General features: G+C 46.1%; 1 protein-coding gene across 1 annotated transcript in view; it reads right to left on the minus strand.

Moving 5' to 3' along the window:
- The window catches only part of LOC123754655 (exportin-7), a 396,982-nt gene that overhangs the window by 328,950 nt on the left and 49,789 nt on the right, over positions 1 to 18,243 (minus strand). Inside the window, 1 exon segment of the mRNA XM_069339312.1 lies at positions 951 to 1,117. Within this exon segment, the coding sequence (XP_069195413.1) occupies positions 951 to 1,117 (167 nt within the window).

An 18,243-nucleotide genomic window follows, 5' to 3' on the forward strand; every position in this document is an offset into this window, starting at 1 on the left:
CCACCCACAGCAAACAGAGAAAGTGACAGTGCATTACCTCCGTGAGGGCTAATCAAGAGCAATAAAATGGTATACTCCTTTCAACTTTGTTACCTCAATTCTGGGCCTAGGTCTTTCATTTTGGTATCACTGTGTTCGCAATGAAAATCTCTACAGGAGTATATACATATAATGTCCCGCAAATAAGATGAAAGTGGGCCAAGGTTACCAGAAAGAGAGCGCTGTGCCACAGGGGGCGCCACCCCCAAGGCTCCTCTCCTTACATTAGAGAGCACGGTAATACTGAAAAGTGTATACTCTTTTCTACTTTGTCATCTCAATTCTCGTCCTAGGTTTTTCAAATTGATATCAATGTGTTTGCAATAGAATTCTCTACAGAACTAAATGCATATGAAGCCCAAAAGCCCAGCGAGAAAGTGAGAGCGTGTTACCCGGGTGCGCACAAGTGCAACAAAATGTGTACACTCTCTTCACTTTGGGCATCTAAATTCTCGACCTAGGTCTTTCATTTTGGTATCAGTGTGTTTGCAATAGAATTTCCTACAGGATTATATGCATATATATAAAGTCCAAAAGCCAGGCGTACCACCCTCAGCAAACAGAGAAAGTGACGGAGTGTTACCCCAGTGAGTGCTAATAAAGAGCAATAAAATGGTATTCTCTTTTCAACTTTCTTACCTCAATTCTGGTCCTAGGTCTTTCATTTTGGTATCATTGTGTTTGCAAAGAAATGCCCTACAAGAGTATATGCATATAATGTCCAAAACCGCAGCGCGCCCCTCCCAAAGCTGCCTCCAATTTGCCGCCGAAAACGATGCAATGCTGCATCATTCGTGGAATTCCATCTAATAAAACGACGACGCAATGCTGCGTCGTTCGTGGGCAAAAGTGTTCAAATTGGATGGATTAATAAGCTTGATCACAACTTAAAACAAAATGTAAAACCTTACCATGAGCGACAGTGATGCAGGAACCAATTCATACAAGTTAAAAAACAGCTGAACTGTAGACACATCCAGAAATATCGGTCTCCATGATGTAGGAATATGAACTGTGTCCAGATCATCACGGCTTTCATCAACTGTCTCATAAAAACTGTAAGTCAGGCAGTTAAGAGCTGAAATTATACAAACAAAACTAAATATTATTTACTGTTAATTACATTAATAAACACACAGAAATCACACATCAACGTTACATATATATCAATGAGAATATCCACCAGGGCTGTGAAGTGGGCACGAACATATAACCCCAGCATTGCCAGTTGGGTACTCTACTACTAAATCAAGTTAACCCTTAAACCGCGCAAATCACATATATATGATTTCAGTGACAAAACTGAAACCGCGCACATCATATAAATATATATATATATGATTTCATGTCTAGTGCTATAATTTAAACACCCTGCCTGGGATAGGGGCAGCTATAGTACAGCCACGACCGATAGTTGCCAGATGCCACTAGAAAAAAAATCCAGGCCAACATTCTTGGGTGGTAGAGCATCAGTATTGAACAAGCCACTAAGGCTGGCACACGCAGCACGAGCTCACAGCACCACTGTTCAGCTTTTGACCACAGCATCGCCTACAAATGTCAAAATATACATGATACTGCTATTATTTAGCGATGATAGTATTATAGAAGACCCCCTGACTGTGATAAAACTGACCAGGATTCTGATAATAGTAGGATTCTGGTGATATTTAGTGCTGTGCTCCATGGAGGGAGGAGTAATGCTGTGGGAGGGAGGGTTGTGGCGTCGTCTTCTGATTGTGTGTGGCCACCACTTATTGACTGCACTCACCATACCAGCTTAGTGGTTCGCTATGGTGAACACAAATGTAGATACTTATATATAACGTGTGTATAGAGTGTAATAACAGCAAGAGGAGTAGGTTGGGAGCCGCCATTTTGGTAAGGGAGATGCGTCGTCTGCACGACTTGTCATGTTGTTTACTGGTGGCCACTATGGTCTTTGGGCACCATACCAGCTTATTTGTACAGGTATGGTGAATAAAATAGGTAGATACTTATATATAATGTGTGTATATAGTGTAATAACACCACAAACAATATTGTTAGAGGAGAAATATTAGCACGTCTGGCCTTGAGGGCGGCCACCACCAGCTGACTGTGTGAGAAGCTACGTCTTTGTGCCTTTACTCACCATACAAGCTTAGATGTACAGTTATGGTGAACAATACATGTAAATACTTATATATAACGTCTGTGTATAGTGAATAAAGGCAAAAACAGTATTGTGGGAGGAGAATGAGGGCGAGTGAGGTGTTGTTGAGGGAGGGAGTGGCAGCGAGTGGCTGGCTGGTGTGTGGCAGTCACTCCTCGTTGCTTTTTGACTCACAATACCAACTTAGTAGTTCGTTATGGTGAACAAAACATGCAGATACTTATATATAACCTGTGTGTATATAGTGTAATAACAGCAAAACTATTTGTTTATTGTTTTTTGAATGTAGTAAAAGTGTTATATATTATCGTACCGGATGGATGCTCGCTTGACTGTTTTGTTTGGATGCTCGCTTGACTTGTTTGTATCGTCAGATCAGCTGTGTTGTGCTTGTGTACAGGTTTGTGTAATGTTAACTTCTAGTTTAATTTCTGTATATTCTAGCTATAGACATGTGCAGTTGGCTTATTGTTATAGTGAATAGACAGTGCTTAAACTGTGTTTTAAGTAGAGTGTATTAATGGCTTGTGTTATTGCAGGATGTAACTGTACTGTAATTATTCGATCAATAAAGCCACATATCTGGCGACGCTTCTCATTCACCTCAATGAACAACTTAATTGAATCACTAATATGCACACCATAATTTTGAGTACAGCGATGGTTCACGCATTTTATTATATAAATATATCACAATTCACTCCATTGAATAATATTACTGCAAAAAAAACCAGCGTTGAATGTAATGAAACGCCATTTTCTGGGTGAGCCCCGGAGGCTCCCTGGAGCTTATCGGGCTAATGTATGTTATGTTAGACCGGGACATTAGCTAAGGAGTTCAGACCTACCAGGGACCAGCGCCAGAACCTGGCCCCTTCAGAGAGGTTTCAGGGAGCAATGGCCCTGGAAAACCCCATATGGTTGGGGGTTTTCCTTATCTGCCATCGACCGGGGTTAGGCACCCAGAAAGGTAGGCGTAACAAAACAAACCCCACATGGTAAGAAACTACAACAAAAACCGAACAGAGAGGTAGAAAACTCCCTACAATCCCAAGGAAACAAGCAAACAAGCAAACATCACACTTTACTGCCGCGCCGATCGTCCGCGCAGCCCTCCCCACCCCGGGAGGGGGAGGGGGGAGCCCCGGACCTACCGCGCCGGCTGCCAAGCTCCAGTTCGGAAGCTAAGCTTCAACCAACGCGAAAAAAAACGCCGACCGGTGGGAGGGAGGGTTTCCAGGGAGCCTCCGGGGCTCACCCAGAAAATGGCGTTTCATTACATTCAACGCTGGTTTTCTGTGGGGAGCCCCTACGGCTCCCTGGAGCTTCATACCCAAAGAGAAGGAAAAGAAAGGGCTAGCCCGGGAGGCGGCCGCCACAAACTCTGCAACGCAAAGCCAAGACAACCGGTCGCAAACCTGCGACCCAGGGCAACAAGAACGCCCAAGAACAGACGCACATATGGATGGGCGGCCAAAAACCTGTGCGACCCACAAATCCCTGTGCCCGAAATGAGCCCGAGACGTCACCAACACAGCAGCAAAAGCTGCAAACGTCTGAACAGCACGGGCGCAAAGACAGACCGCAGGCTGGAAGAAGGAAAACACTGCGGACGACCCGGGAGACCCGAGCCCTGAAAACAGGGAACGAAGGACCCGGATCAACCACAGCGCATCCCCAGACACGGTACGCCGGCAACAGCAAAAAGCACAACCGGACAACACAGGACGCACCCCCCGGCCAAACCAATCAAGCACCAATACCCCAAGAACCCCTCCGGAAACCAGCCGTCTCGACCGTCGCCAAGACGGAGAATGGCTGCACACGTACAAATCTACAGCCAGTACCAAGGAGCAGAAACCTGAACCGAAGGGGCTACCACAACCTGAGGAGAAGAAGATGGCACCCTGATTAAGGACCAGGACGGCGCAGGCGACGCATGAGTAGGCCGGAGGTGAAACAAAACACGAGAAAACGTACGAAACGGGGCAGATGTGACGTCCACCCCGAACGCAAGCTGGAGCGGCTCCGCCAGCGCCGCATAAAATGAGGCAACAGTAAGAAAACATCAAATAACTGTATTCCAGAAAAACCCAAGAAAAGACAAGACAACCCGATGCGAAAGAGAAGACAACGTACAAAGAGCAAGAAAAAGTGCATAGAAACACCAGGAACATCATACTGTCGCCAAGACGAAGCTCGCAGGTGGGTCACCATCAACAAAGCAACCTGAACACCACAGAGATGGTGATACCCATGTCAAAATACCAGATGCGAAGAGCCGAGGAGAAGGCCGAACCAGTCACGTACAGGACCGATCCGACCTGCCGAAAGAGGCGGAGCCGCGGGAAAACGCCCCGGGTTCGGACATCTATCAAGCAGCGTCTGAAAAGAAGCTGGGCCGGCCACCAAGGAACCATAAGAACTGCTCTCGAGGGAATGGGCTGCAACCGAGCCAGAACCCGAAGCAACAGCTGGACCGGGAGAAAAGGAACAGGTACCCCTACCTCGACCAGTCCTGCCGAAAAGCATCCAACGTAAACGCCTCACAGGCGGGTAAGGGCGCCACATAAAATGGGCAACGCCTAGACCACGCCGACTCGAAGAATGTCCATGGCGAGGAGACCATACGTCCAGCAGAGCCAACGAAACGAGTCGGCCGAGTCGGCGACAACTGGCCAATCCGCAAACAGAGGAATGAACCGAGACAGTTGTCCGCCAGGACGCAGGACACACCCCGGACATGAAACTCACGGTTAGCCAAACCCCGAGAATACAGCAAACAAGCCATTCCAAGGAACCAACCCCAAAGGTCAAACACCTAAGAGAAACCCTGTGGTTCCGGCAAGAACCGCCAGAGAACAGTCCGAATGGAGCTGAATGGTAGAGCACCGAGTGACCCAAACCCTCCGAAGCGCAAACCAGACAGCCACAAACTCCCGAACTGTGCTGTGAGCCCAACGGACGGACAGACTCCACCATCCCCAGCCGACCTGGTGAGCAATGGTCACAAAGCCCCAGCCGAGAGATGACCCGTCCGTGAACACATCAAGCGAAGGCTCGGGGAGGTGCCAAGGCACGGAACCCCGAAAACCCAAAAGAGGAAGCTGGTGACGCAGCACCAACACAAGTTCCCCAGAGGAACGACCCCAATGATTGCAAGAGGTGGAAGGGGAGTCTCCGAAGGAACCAAACAGACGCCGAAGCCAAACCCGACCCCGCGGGCAGACCAGCACATCAAAGTTCAGATTCCCGCACAACCGCTCGAGCAACCCGGGACCCCCTCATGCACAGCCGAAGGCGGGACCACAGCCGCAGTAACACTTCTGAAGAGAAAGACAAGGAGTGGCCAAATAGCCCTAATCAAGGCCCAGGTCCGAACCCAGGACGGAAACAGATGGAATGGCCTCCAGATCACCAGGAAACCAAACCAGGCGATCTGGAAAGAACCACACCCCTGGCGAGCAGACAAGCGGACCAACTGGGAGCCCACACCAGCCAGTCTTCGAGGTAGGCCAGACACCGAATCTCAAGCAGACTCAGACAGGGCACCAAGATCTGGTAAAGATGCAAAAATACACCAATTGCCAATAATTGACCTGGAAGTCTAGGGCCACCATCCAGGCACCCGGCTGCAACAGAAGCCGGACAGGAGACGACAGCCCTCCGAGGAGGGCATAGAAACCAGGGCGCAGAAGAACCGCAGATTCAAAGGCCCATGTCTGCAAAGAGCAGACGGGAACCCCAGAAGGATGGGGCGGATCGACCACGCCCAACGCACCCACCAAGATGACATGACGAAGCGCAGGGGAAGAAGCCCACCCCGCCAGCTCTGAACCCCCCAAATGGGGAGAAGCCATCCACCGCCGCCACCAGAGGCTGTTAGACGACCAAAAGCGCCCACCAACAGCAGGACCATACGAGAATCAACAGAGCAAGCTGGTCCCCCAGCGCCCCGTCAACAGAGAAGGGACCAGAGCCCCTTCCGAAAGAAAAAGTACACATACACATATATACATATCATGTATATACACATACACATACACACAAGGTATGTGACACACACGTGTGTAAGCACATACACATGTGCACACACAGTGTACACATGTACATGCGTACATACACACACATACACTTGAAAAGAAAATTTCAAGCCGCCGACCAGTGGGCAGAGCACACGCCGGCCAGACAAAGAAGGCACAAAACTGCATCAAAAGGCCCACCTCGACAACAAATCCTCAAAGTCCCTGCACGACCACAACACGTGCCAAGACCCAAAAAGATCAGTCTGCAAGCCAGGAAGACCCCGGAACTCCAGAAGGCAGAAACCGGGTCACACACGAGGAAACAAAGCCCCCTGAACCCACAAAGGGGCCCAAAAGGTAAAAACCTCCGGAACGAAACCAAAGAACCCAAAGGAACCCAGAATCGAACCAGGGGGAGGCCAAACTACCACATTTTGCCGGCGGAGATACACGACAGAAAGGCAAAGCAGAGAAAATCTCTCGCAAGACTCCGGGTCAAGGTGTCAGTGACCCAACAGGCAGCATGATGGAGGTAAAAGTGGCGACTGTCACCCAGAGACAAGGGCACAGCAACCAACGATCCCGTACAAGACGGGTTGGAACCCGGAAGACACATTCAATGGTCCCCCGAGCCCAGAGAGGGGTATCCAGGGCCCGTAGGCTGACTGCTACGGGAAGCCTGGGCAAGGTGTTGTTAAACCGCTAGGGGATAGCACTGAAAACACCAGAGACGAGTACAATCACAAGGCCAGAGGGCCGCCAAACACTACCAGTGGAACTATAGCCACACTGGGCAGACCCCCACCAGGCAATTGAAAATAAAAACAACAGAAAAACCCTGAAAAAGTACACCGTCTCCAGAGGCAACTGGAACCGGTTGCCACTTAGGTGGAAGGCTGTGCAACATCTTGACGCCCTAACCAGCACAATACCAATCCCTAATCAGGGCCAAACAAGGGCCCTGCTTGATACCTGCTTGATGGGGTTCTGGGAGTTCTTCTACTCCCCAAGCCCGGCCCGAGGCCAGGCTCGACTTGTAAGAGTTTGGTCCACCAGGCTGTTGCTTGGAACGGCCCGCAGGGCAACATACCCACCACAGCCTGGCTGATCCGGAACTTCTCTTCGAAAACAGTCCAGTTTTCTCTTGAAGATGTCCACAGTTGTTCCGGCAATATTTCTTAGTCGCTGGGAGGACGTTGAACAACTGCGGACCTCTGATGTTTATACAGTGCTCTCTGATTGTGCCTATGGTACCTCTGCTCTTCACTGGTTCAATCTTGCATTTTCTTCCATATCGTTCACTCCAGTACGTTGTTATTTTACTGTGTAGATTTGGGACCTGGCCCTCAAGTATTTTCCATGTGTATATTATTTGGTATCTCTCTCGTCTCCTTTCTAGAGTACATTTGGAGAGCTTTGAGACGATCCCAATAATTTAGGTGTTATATCTTGTCTATGCGTGCCGTATATGTTCTCTGTATTCCCTCTATTTCAGTAATCTCTCCTGCACTGAAGGGGGAAGCGAGTACTGAGCAGTACTCGAGAGACGGGACAACACAGGTGACTTGAAGAGTACAACCATTGTGATGGGATCCCTGGATTTGAAAGTTCTCGTAATCCATCCGATCATTTTTCTGGCTGACGCGATATTTGCTTGGTTATGCTCCCTAAACGGTATATCATCGGACATCATTATTCCCAAATCCTTGACATGCTGTTTTCCTACTATGGGAAGATTCGATTGTGTTTTGTACCCTGTATTATGTTTCAGATCCTCATTTTTGCCGTACCTGAGTATCTGAAATTTATCCCTGTTAAACATCAAGTTATTTTCTGCTGCCCAATCGAAAACTTTATTGACATCTGCTTGTAGTTTTTCAATGTCTTCAGCAGAGGTAATTTTCATGCTGACTTTTGTGTCATCTGCAATGGACGACACGAAGCTGTGACGTGTATTTTTGTCTATATGGGTCTCAAGAAAGCCATTGATAAGGTTCAACCTAAGAAAATAGCTGTGAGTAGAGGCAGTAGAGGATGTCCCTTCTTGATTAAGAAAATGTGTGAAGTATAGGAAGAACTGCAAAGTTTTGTTGAAAAAACTCACCCAGATACAGCTGTAGCAGGCCGTTGCATTGACCTTTTAAATGATAATGTGATGTCTTACTACAGACAACTGTTAAAATGTAGGGAAAAACAAGTGTCTTTAGACAGATTCTTAGTAAAACAAGCAAGTCCTAGTGGTATGCAGGCAAAATGTGCCAGAGAGTGCATACCAGTGAAGTCCTCACTGCCTGATGTGATAATGGAAGGAGACTCCTCTTCCAAACAGTACCACCTCTCCTCCTCCCTCCTCACATCTTCCATACACCAACAGCAGTCCTCAGCAAGGGTAAGTAATAACTTGAACATTGTTTTGTAGGTTTATTTAGATGAATTAGGTATAAAAATTTAGTTTGATGTGGGGTTTTTGGGGTAGTCAGGAACGGATTAATTCATTTCCCTTTATTTCTTATGGGGAAATTAGCTTCGGAATACGAGTTTTCAGAATACGAGCTGTCTCCAGGAACGAATTAAACTCTTAAACTGAGGTACCCCTGTACTTTACATATCTTTATGAATATTGAATTCCATGAGTCAGGCCCAGGAGCTGAGTGCATAGGCATATTGTCAATTTCTCTTTCAAAGTCTTCCGAGTTTGTGGTAATATCCGTTATATTATCTGCAGCTTGGATGTCATTCATAAAAAAGCTGTCTGGGTCATCAACTCTTTATTGGTGTGCTAAACATAGCCTCATACTGGCTTCTTGGAATTTCACTAAGGCCCCAAGCCCCAGCTGGCCCCAAGGGCGAGGCAAATGCCGAGCAGCAAGAACCTCTATGGGAATGATTCCCGAACACCCCAGGGAAGATAACCCTGTTATGCAAGGGCAGTACTCATGGCTACCATACAACACAACACACGGCAGTGAACGCCACACAAGGCAAACACCGCCTAGGAAACTGAGGCCAGAGAAGCATCTATCCCGGTTGACATTAGCTTACGAACTGAAGCTTGGCAGCCGGCGCAGTAGGTCCGGGGCTTCCCCCCTCCCCCTCTCGGGGCGGGGAGGGCTGCGCGGACGATCGGCGCGGACGATCGGCGCGGCAGTAAAGTGTGATGTTTGCTTGGGATTGTAGGGAGTTTCTACCTCTCTCTTCGGTTTTTTGTTTTAGTTTTTTACCATGTGGGGTTTGTTTTGTCATACCTACCTTTCTGGGTGCCTGACCCCGGTCGATGGCAGATAAGTAAAACCCCAACCACAAGAGGGTTTTCCAGTGCCATTGCTCCCTGAAACCTCTCTGAAGGGGCCAGGTTCTGGCGCTGGTCCCTGGTAGGTCTGAACTCCTTAGCTAATGTCCCGGTCTAATATAACATACATTAGCCCGATTAGCTCCAAGTAGCCATAGGGGCTCCCCACAGAAAACTGTAAATCCTCATGAAGAATTCGGGCAGAATAGTCACTGGGCGTGAGGCACTGGCAAACTGAGCAGCGATCGCAGTGCCACCACGCGCTCAGTCGGCCCGTACGCGTATCAACAAACTCGTAACCTGAGGCAACCCTCGTATCCCAATACAAATTTTCTGAGCAAATCCTGCTCGTAACCAGGGGCGCTCGTAAGCCGAGGTACCACTATATATGCATGCCTGGCTGGTGATATACCTGAGGTCATCAGGCCCCCTTTTTTTTTTGGCACCTCACTCAGTGCTCTCATAAAGAAGGACGAAGGAATCAGGCCAATCACTGTTGGCAACACTTTCCGACGCCTGGTTGCCAAGGCTGCTACGAGGGTTGTCAGCCAGCAAGCGGCTGAATTGCTGAAACTAATTCAGCTAGGATTTGGGATTCCCCAAGGCTGTGAAGCGGCTGCTCATACAGCAGGAGCATACATCACCAACATTTCTGATGAAAAGGCCCTGCTCAAATTGAACTTTAAGAATGCCTTCAACATGGTCAGAAGAGATGCAGTGCTTTGTGCTGTACATCGCCATTTCCAGCCCCTCTACCCGTTCATACTATCGTGCTACAGTGGCGAGTCAAAACTGCTCTTTGGCAAACACGAAATCAGATCACGTGAAGGTGTTCAGCAAGGTGATCCCCCTAGCTCCTCTTCTTTTCTGCTTAGTCTTAAAAGAAATCACAGAAAGCCTGTCCAGCGAGTTCAACATCTGGTTTTTGGATGATGGCACTATAGCTGGCACCATAGACCACCTCTTGGAAGATATAAGAAAAATAAGGGAGCAAGAAGCAAGCCTGGGTCTCTTCCTGAATCCTTCCAAGGGTGAAGTAGTCTCCTCCAACTCAGACATCATAAGTAGAATAATGTCTGCCTTGCCTGGAGCCCATGTCATTAGGGCTGAGAACAGCATTCTCCTTGGAGCCCCCTTCGGGTTTAACGCCATTGAGGAGATCCTTGATAAGAAAATCACAGACCTCAGGAGGATGGAAGACAGGATTGGTGACATCGATGCCCACAATGCTTTATATCTCCTCACTAAATGTCTATCCCTTCCAAAGCTAACCTACTTTCTGAGGTGCGCCCCATCCTACAACAGCCCAAAGCTTGAAGAGTATGACCTGTTATTGAAGACCATGCTAGAAAAAGTTCTTAACCTCTCCCTCAACGAATGGCAGTGGAAACAAGCCACCCTTCCTGCCAGGATTGGTGGCTTGGGTGTCCGAACCACCACCCAAATTACTGTCCCAGCCTTCCTGTCTTCCTCCTCAGCATCAGATGACCTGGTTACGGAAATTCTACCCGACAACCTGCATGACTTTGCAGAGATACACGACTCCCACAACACGGAAGGTGACACAAAATGGGGTACCATGGCAGACCCAGCACTCGGGCCAACCATGCCAAAAGCAAAGAAATAATCCAGCTGGGACAGCCCCATTGTAGACAAAGAAGTCACAGCTTTGCTGGAGGCAGCAACACCCCCTAGTGATCGTGCACGCCTCACAGCTGTGTAGGCTCCCCATGCAGGGGACTTCCTCTTGGCAGTCCCTATGTCTGCGACAGGCACACGTCTTGATCCGCAGGAGCTCCGTATTGCAGTCGCTCTCCACCTTGCTGCCCCTATCCACTGTTCATAGGTGTATTTGCAGCGAGGCAGATGCTGACGAATATGGACTGCATGACCTGCACTGTGGAAAATCTGGCGGTTGGCACTCTAGGCACGACAAAGTCAATGACATCATTAAGAGGAGCCGTACCTCTGACCAGTGTTCAGCAGAGAGAGCCCCACAATCTATTGAACCGTGACTCTGTTAGCTTTGCCGGCCGACCAGACGAAATCACACTGCGCCCTTGGAAGGGTGGCAGACAGTTGGCGTGGGACTATACTTACGTATCCACCCTGGCAACCACATACATTAACCTCTCTGTCGGCCAAGCAGGAGTCGCAGCGATACACAGAGAGGGGATACAAGTCAACCAGGTACAGGGAATTAGATCACCGGTACAACTTCGTTCCAATAGGATCTGATACTATGGGCCCATGGGGAGAGAGCGCAAGAAGGTTTCTTAAGGATCTTGGTTCTGGGCTCATTGACACTAGAGACCCTAGAGTGGCAAGTTTTCTCTTCCAGCGCATCAGTGTTGCGGTCCAGAGGGGAAATGCCCGCTGTGTCCTCAATTCCTGCCCGGCATAGGAGGAATTTGAAGAAATCCTGAGATGTTGCAAAGCATTGACGTTTTTGTAGGAAAAAAGAAATGAAATGTCTGATATACAATAAATGTGAAAAAGGTTCGTTCGGTGTTCGGCAGGTAGGCTGCTCCATTATAACAATCTTTGTTTCAAATGTGTTCCATTTGTTTTGTATTTGTCATTTAAGTCTCAATAATGGAGCAGCCTACCTTACATATACACTCAACAAACCATTATGACATTTTCCTTTCTTCAAATGTGTTCAATATTTATTTTTCATTTGTCGTATAACAAAAGGTTCGTTTGGTGGTCGGCAGGTAGGCTGCTCCATGTTTCTTACATATAAAAAACATAAATAATAAAAAAATGAAGAATTTTGAAAACCAGTACAAATGTCAAAAAGATTCGTTCGGTGGTCTACAGGTCGGCTGCTCCATGTTTCTTAACCCTTTAACTGCGCAACGCGCCTGCAGGCCCAGGCTTTGGGTGCGCAACGCGCCTCCGAATGTTTTATTTTTCACGTTCCATTCAAAACTCCCCCGGCTACATGGGGTTCACATCAGCTTCCTCAGGGCTCTTGTAAACAGACGCCATCTTTAAAAAAAATCATGGTCCACATTGCCGGGTGTCAGAGCCTCAGTAGTGAGTGAGCAACCAAGGCTGGTGCTCACAGCATGAGCGCACAGCACTGCTGTTCAGCGTGTGACCACAGCATCGCCTAATATTGTGAAAATATATATATAATCTGTTTTATTTAGCCATGATAGTATTATAGAGGAGCCCGAGTGTGATAATGACTGGGTACAATGTTCTAATATCAGTGATTCAATGCTGTTCACGATGTTCACAGAGCTAGCCACAGCACCACAGCATTATTTCGTCCATCTAGGAATTTTCAAATGACTTTTTAGGTTCCTTTTCAAAATAAACTTGTGGTCAATTATTCATTTACAGGTATTAGTGACCAGGATTGTGGTTATAATTAGCATTGCGTATAGGAAGGAGGAATTTTGGTGAGGGAGGGAGCTCTGAGCCCCACCCTTGCCATCTCCAATTTATATAGATGATACATAGATGAATCGTTTTCTGCGTTCAGTGATGATGCATCTGATACAAGTAGCATAGATGAACAGTGTTAGCGGCTTCCATGGTGGTGTTGTCCATAGATATTTTCAAGAATACCTGAATCTCTTCCTGACTGATGGACACTCTTTGAGGCTAGCTGAGTCTCTTCCTGTGTGGGACCTTACAAAGCGATCTTTTCAAGACTACCTTACAAATTGAGCTTTTCCTATAATCGTTTCAATACTACCTTATGCTTTACAAGCTTGGCTACATACCACCTATAAGTACTAAAGCCAAGGGTGTACATGAGTGCATTATTTGCAAGCACACAGAACGATGAAACAGGAAACGAAAATCTATCTGTAGCTGGTGCAAGGAGAGCAAAGTCGTACTGTGTACCATGGACTACTTCGTTGACTATTACGCAACTCTAAAGTACTGAGTGTGTAATACAGTGTGTTACTGTGTAAATAGTATGTGAAACTGTACATATTGTAGTTTTAGTGAATTTTTACCACGTAATATTGTGACAAACATTTATTGTGGACACATTACTGACACATGTATCACAGTTCCATGGAACATTATGAACATTCTACTGTATACATATTGTAAAGGTCACAAATATGCATCATATACGATAAAAGAAACAAATAAAATTGCATTGGAAATACACAGAAAAAATATTTGAAAATATATTTATGGCAACACGTGGTGCTTGAATGGCCTGAGCGACCGTGTCTGGGAGCTTCACACACGGGCGACCAGCCCCTGATGACGTCACAGCGCACCTTGTCCACGCCCTCACAGCCAAAGTAAGTGGAATTTGGTAATTATTTTTACATAGACAAGTTCAGGAAAGGTAATTTATCATTTTACAAAGAAAAATTATATTTTGGGGAACATTTGATGTCATGCACACTGGGGGAATTTCACAATAAACACAGTGCATCACAGTGGTTACATGGGTGGACACTCGTTTTGTATGACGTCCATTTCACATGACGAATACAGAACGGATTAAATTCGTTACTCGAGGTACCACTGTAATTACCTAAGTGTAGTTACAGGATGAGAGCTACGTTCGTGGTGTCCCGTCTTCCCAGCACTCTGTCATATAACGCTTTGAAACTACTGACGGTCTTGGCCTCCACCACCTTCTCACTTAACTTGTTCCAACCGTCTACCACTCTATTTGCGAAGGTGAATTTTCTTACATTTCTTCGGCATCTGTGTTTAGCTAGTTTAAATCTATGACCTCTTGTTCGTGAAGTTCCAGGTCTCAGGAAGTCTTCCCTGTCGATTTTATCAATTCCTGTTACTATTTTGTATGTAGTGATCATATCACCTCTTTTTCTTCTGTCTTCTAGTTTTGGCATATTTAATGCTTCTAACCTCTCCTCGTAGCTCTTGCCCTTCAGTTCTGGGAGCCACTTAGTAGCATGTCTTTGCACCTTTTCCAGTTTGTTGATGTGCTTCTTAAGATATGGGCACCACACAACAGCTGCATATTCTAGCTTTGGCCTAACAAAAGTCATGAACAATTTCTTTAGTATATCGCCATCCATGTATTTAAAAGCAATTCTGAACTTAGAAAGCATAGCATAGGCTCCTTGCACAGTATTCTTTATGTGGTCCTCGGGTGATAGTTTTCTATCTAGAACCACCCCTAGATCTCTTTCTTTATCAGAATTCTTTAAAGATTTCTCACATAATATATAGGTTGTGTGGGGTCTATGTTCTCCTATTCCACATTCCATAACATGACATTTATTAACATTAAATTCCATTTGCCAAGTGGTGCTCCATATACTTATTTTATCCCGGTCTTCATGAAGGGCATGACAATCATCTAAATTTCTTATCCTTCCTATTATCTTAGCATCATCTGCAAACATGTTCATATAATTCTGTATACCAACTGGTAGATCGTTTATGTAGACAATAAACATCACTGGTGCAAGAACTGAACCCTGTGGTACTCCACTTGTGACATTTCTCCATATTATATATATATATATATAAATCCATAAATATTATATATATATATATATATATATATATATATATATATATATATATATATATATATATATATATATATATATATATATATAAGGCGTCTATATATATATATATAAGGTATGTAAGGCGTCTTGTACATACCAGTTGCGTTGCTTCTGGGAGTATGGGTTCGAGTCACTTCTGGGGTGTGAGTTTTCAGTTGCATATTGTCCAGGGGACCATTCTGGCTTGTTCGCATTTGTGTTCCTCACGTGTGCCCCTAAGAATGAGGTGATTTGGTAAAATGCTATGCCCAAGATAACTATCCGAGTGCCGGCGGTGGGGTGGTTCAAATAGCCTCGGCTATCACCTCATTTTGTCCGGTCGTGATGGTCAAGTGGATTAAGGCGTCTTGTACATACCAGTTGCGTTGCTTCTGGGAGTATGGGTTCGAGTCACTTCTGGGGTGTGAGTTTTCAGTTGCATATTGTCCAGGGGACCATTCTGGCTTGTTTGCATTTGTGTTCCTCACGTGTGCCCCTAAGAATGAGGTGATTTGGTAAAATGCTATGCCCAAGATAACTATCCGAGTGCCGGCGGTGGGGTGGTTCAAATAGCCTCGGCTATCACCTCATTTTGTCCGGTCGTGATGGTCAAGTGGATTAAGGCGTCTTGTACATACCAGTTGCGTTGCTTCTGGGAGTATGGGTTCGAGTCACTTCTGGGGTGTGAGTTTTCAGTTGCATATTGTCCAGGGGACCATTCTGGCTTGTTCGCATATATATATATATATATATATATATATATATATATATATATATATATATATATATATATATATATATATATATATATATATATATATATATATGCGAACAAGCCTGAATGGTCCCCAGGACAATATGCAACTGAAAACTCACACCCCAGAAATGACTCGAACCCATACTCCCAGGAGCAACGCAACTGGTATGTACAAGACGCCTTAATCCACTTGACCATCACGACCGGACAAATGTCCGGTCGTGAGTGTCCTCATTTTGAGGACAAAAGTGTCCTCATTTTGTCCGGTCTTGATGGTCAAGTGGATTAAGGCGTCTTGTACATGCCAGTTGCGTTGCTCCTGGGAGTATGGGTTCGAGTCACTTCTGGGGTGTGAGTTTTCAGTTATATATATATACAGTGGTACCTCGGAATGCGATTGTCCCTGTATGCGAGGTTTTCGGAAGGCGAGCAGTATTTACTCCAAAAATTTGTCTCGGAAGGCGATGGTTACTTCGGGACGCGAGTTTGTTGATACGCGTACAGGCCGACCTAGCGCGTGGTGGTTCGGCGATCGTCGCCCCTCTGCCCCGCTGCCCCTCAGTTTACCATTGTCTCGCGCTCAGTGACTACCCCCACATCAATTCTTCTCGCGGATTTTCAGTGTTTTGTTGGATTTTTGGTGATTTGTCTATACAATTTGTTATTGTATATCTCACCATGAGTCCCAAGAAAGCCAGTGGTAAGGATAAAGGCCAGAAAGCTCATGTGAGGATGACAACAGAGGAGAAACAAGAGATCATTCGGAAGCATGAGAACGGTACACGTGTTGTTGAACTTTGTAGGCAGTACAACAAAGCCACATCAACAATATGCACTATACTTAAGAAGAAAAATAAGATTATGAGTGCTAATGTGGCAAAAGGAGTAAGAACATTAACGGCACAAAGACCACAAATACTTGAAGTGGAAAAGTTGTTATTAATTTGGATACACGACAAGGAGTTGAGGGGTGATAGTGTTTCGGAGGCCATTATTTGTGAGAAAGCCAGGGTGTTGCACGAAGACCTTCTAAAGAAGACCCCTGCAACGAGTGATGCAGATAAGAAAGAGTTTAAGGCAAGCAGGGGCTGGTTTGAAAAATTTAGAAAGAGAAGTGGTATCCATAGTGTTACAAGGCATGGGGAGGCAGCCAGCTCAGACAAACCAGCCGCTGGACGATTTATTGACGAATTTAAAGAGTTTGCACAGGCTGAGGGATACCTACCGCAACAAGTGTTTAATTGTGACGAAACAGGACTGTTTTGGAAAAGAATGCCTAAGAGGACATACATTACCAAGGAGGAAAAATCCTTGCCTGGACACAAGCCTATGAAAGATAGGTTTACGCTTGTGCTGTGTTCAAATGCGAGTGGCGATTTGAAAATTAAACCCTTGCTAGTGTATCATTCTGAAAATCCAAGGGTTTTCAAACAGTATAATGTGCAGAAAACCCGTTTGTGTGTGATGTGGAAGTCTAATAAAAAAGCATGGGTCACTAGGCTTATTTTTTCGGAGTGGGTGAATGAAGTGCTGTGCCCTGCCATAGAAAAATATCTGCAGGAGAAACAATTGCCACTCAAAGCCGTGCTTCTCCTTGACAATGCTCCTGCTCATCCTCCAGGCTTGGAAGATGATTTGATGCCTCAATACAATAAATTCCTCACAGTTAAATTCCTTCCTCCTAACACCACTCCTCTAATTCAGCCTATGGACCAGAAAATTATAGCGAATTTTAAGAAACTGTATGAAAGGGCACTTTTCCGGAAATGTTTTGAAGTGACTGAAGCCACAAACCTCACCCTCAAAGAGTTCTGGAGAGAGCATTTTAACATTTGTAGTGCTTTAAAACTCGTTGACAAAGCCTGGCAAGAAGTGACTCAAAGAACCCTGATCTCTGGCTGGAGAAAATTGTGGCCTGAAGGTGTGAGAGAACTAGACTTTGAGGGGTTTGAGCCTATAAATGATGCGCCTATTGTTGAGGAAATTGTTAGTCTAGGCCAGCAAATGGGCTTGGAATTGGATGGTGATGATGTGGAGGAGTTGGTGGAAGAACACAACGAAGGACTGACCACCGAAGAAACTCCTAGCCCTTCAACAGGAACAGCAAGCCAACACAGCAGCGAATGATTCTGCAGTGGAGGAGGAGGTGGCAGCAGCACCATCAGCACCAGCGAATGTCCCTTTTGCAGTAATTAAGAAGGTGTGTCAGATGTGGGAAGAGATTCAAACAACTATTGAACAGACTCACCCAGAGAAAGCTGTAGTAGGCCGTTGTCTTAATCTTTTCAATGTCAATGTGATGCCTTACTACAGAGAGAGCTTGCGAAGAAGGGAAAAGCAAGCTTCCATGGACAGATTTGTGGTGAGGAAATCGAGCAGTGAGCCTCAACCAGGACCTAGTGGCACTCAGGTTAAACGTCCCAGGGAGAGCACACCAGAAAGGTCCTCACTGCCTGATGTGATTA

This window comes from Procambarus clarkii, chromosome 41, assembly GCF_040958095.1.
Source record: "Procambarus clarkii isolate CNS0578487 chromosome 41, FALCON_Pclarkii_2.0, whole genome shotgun sequence".
NCBI lineage: Eukaryota > Metazoa > Arthropoda > Malacostraca > Decapoda > Cambaridae > Procambarus > Procambarus clarkii.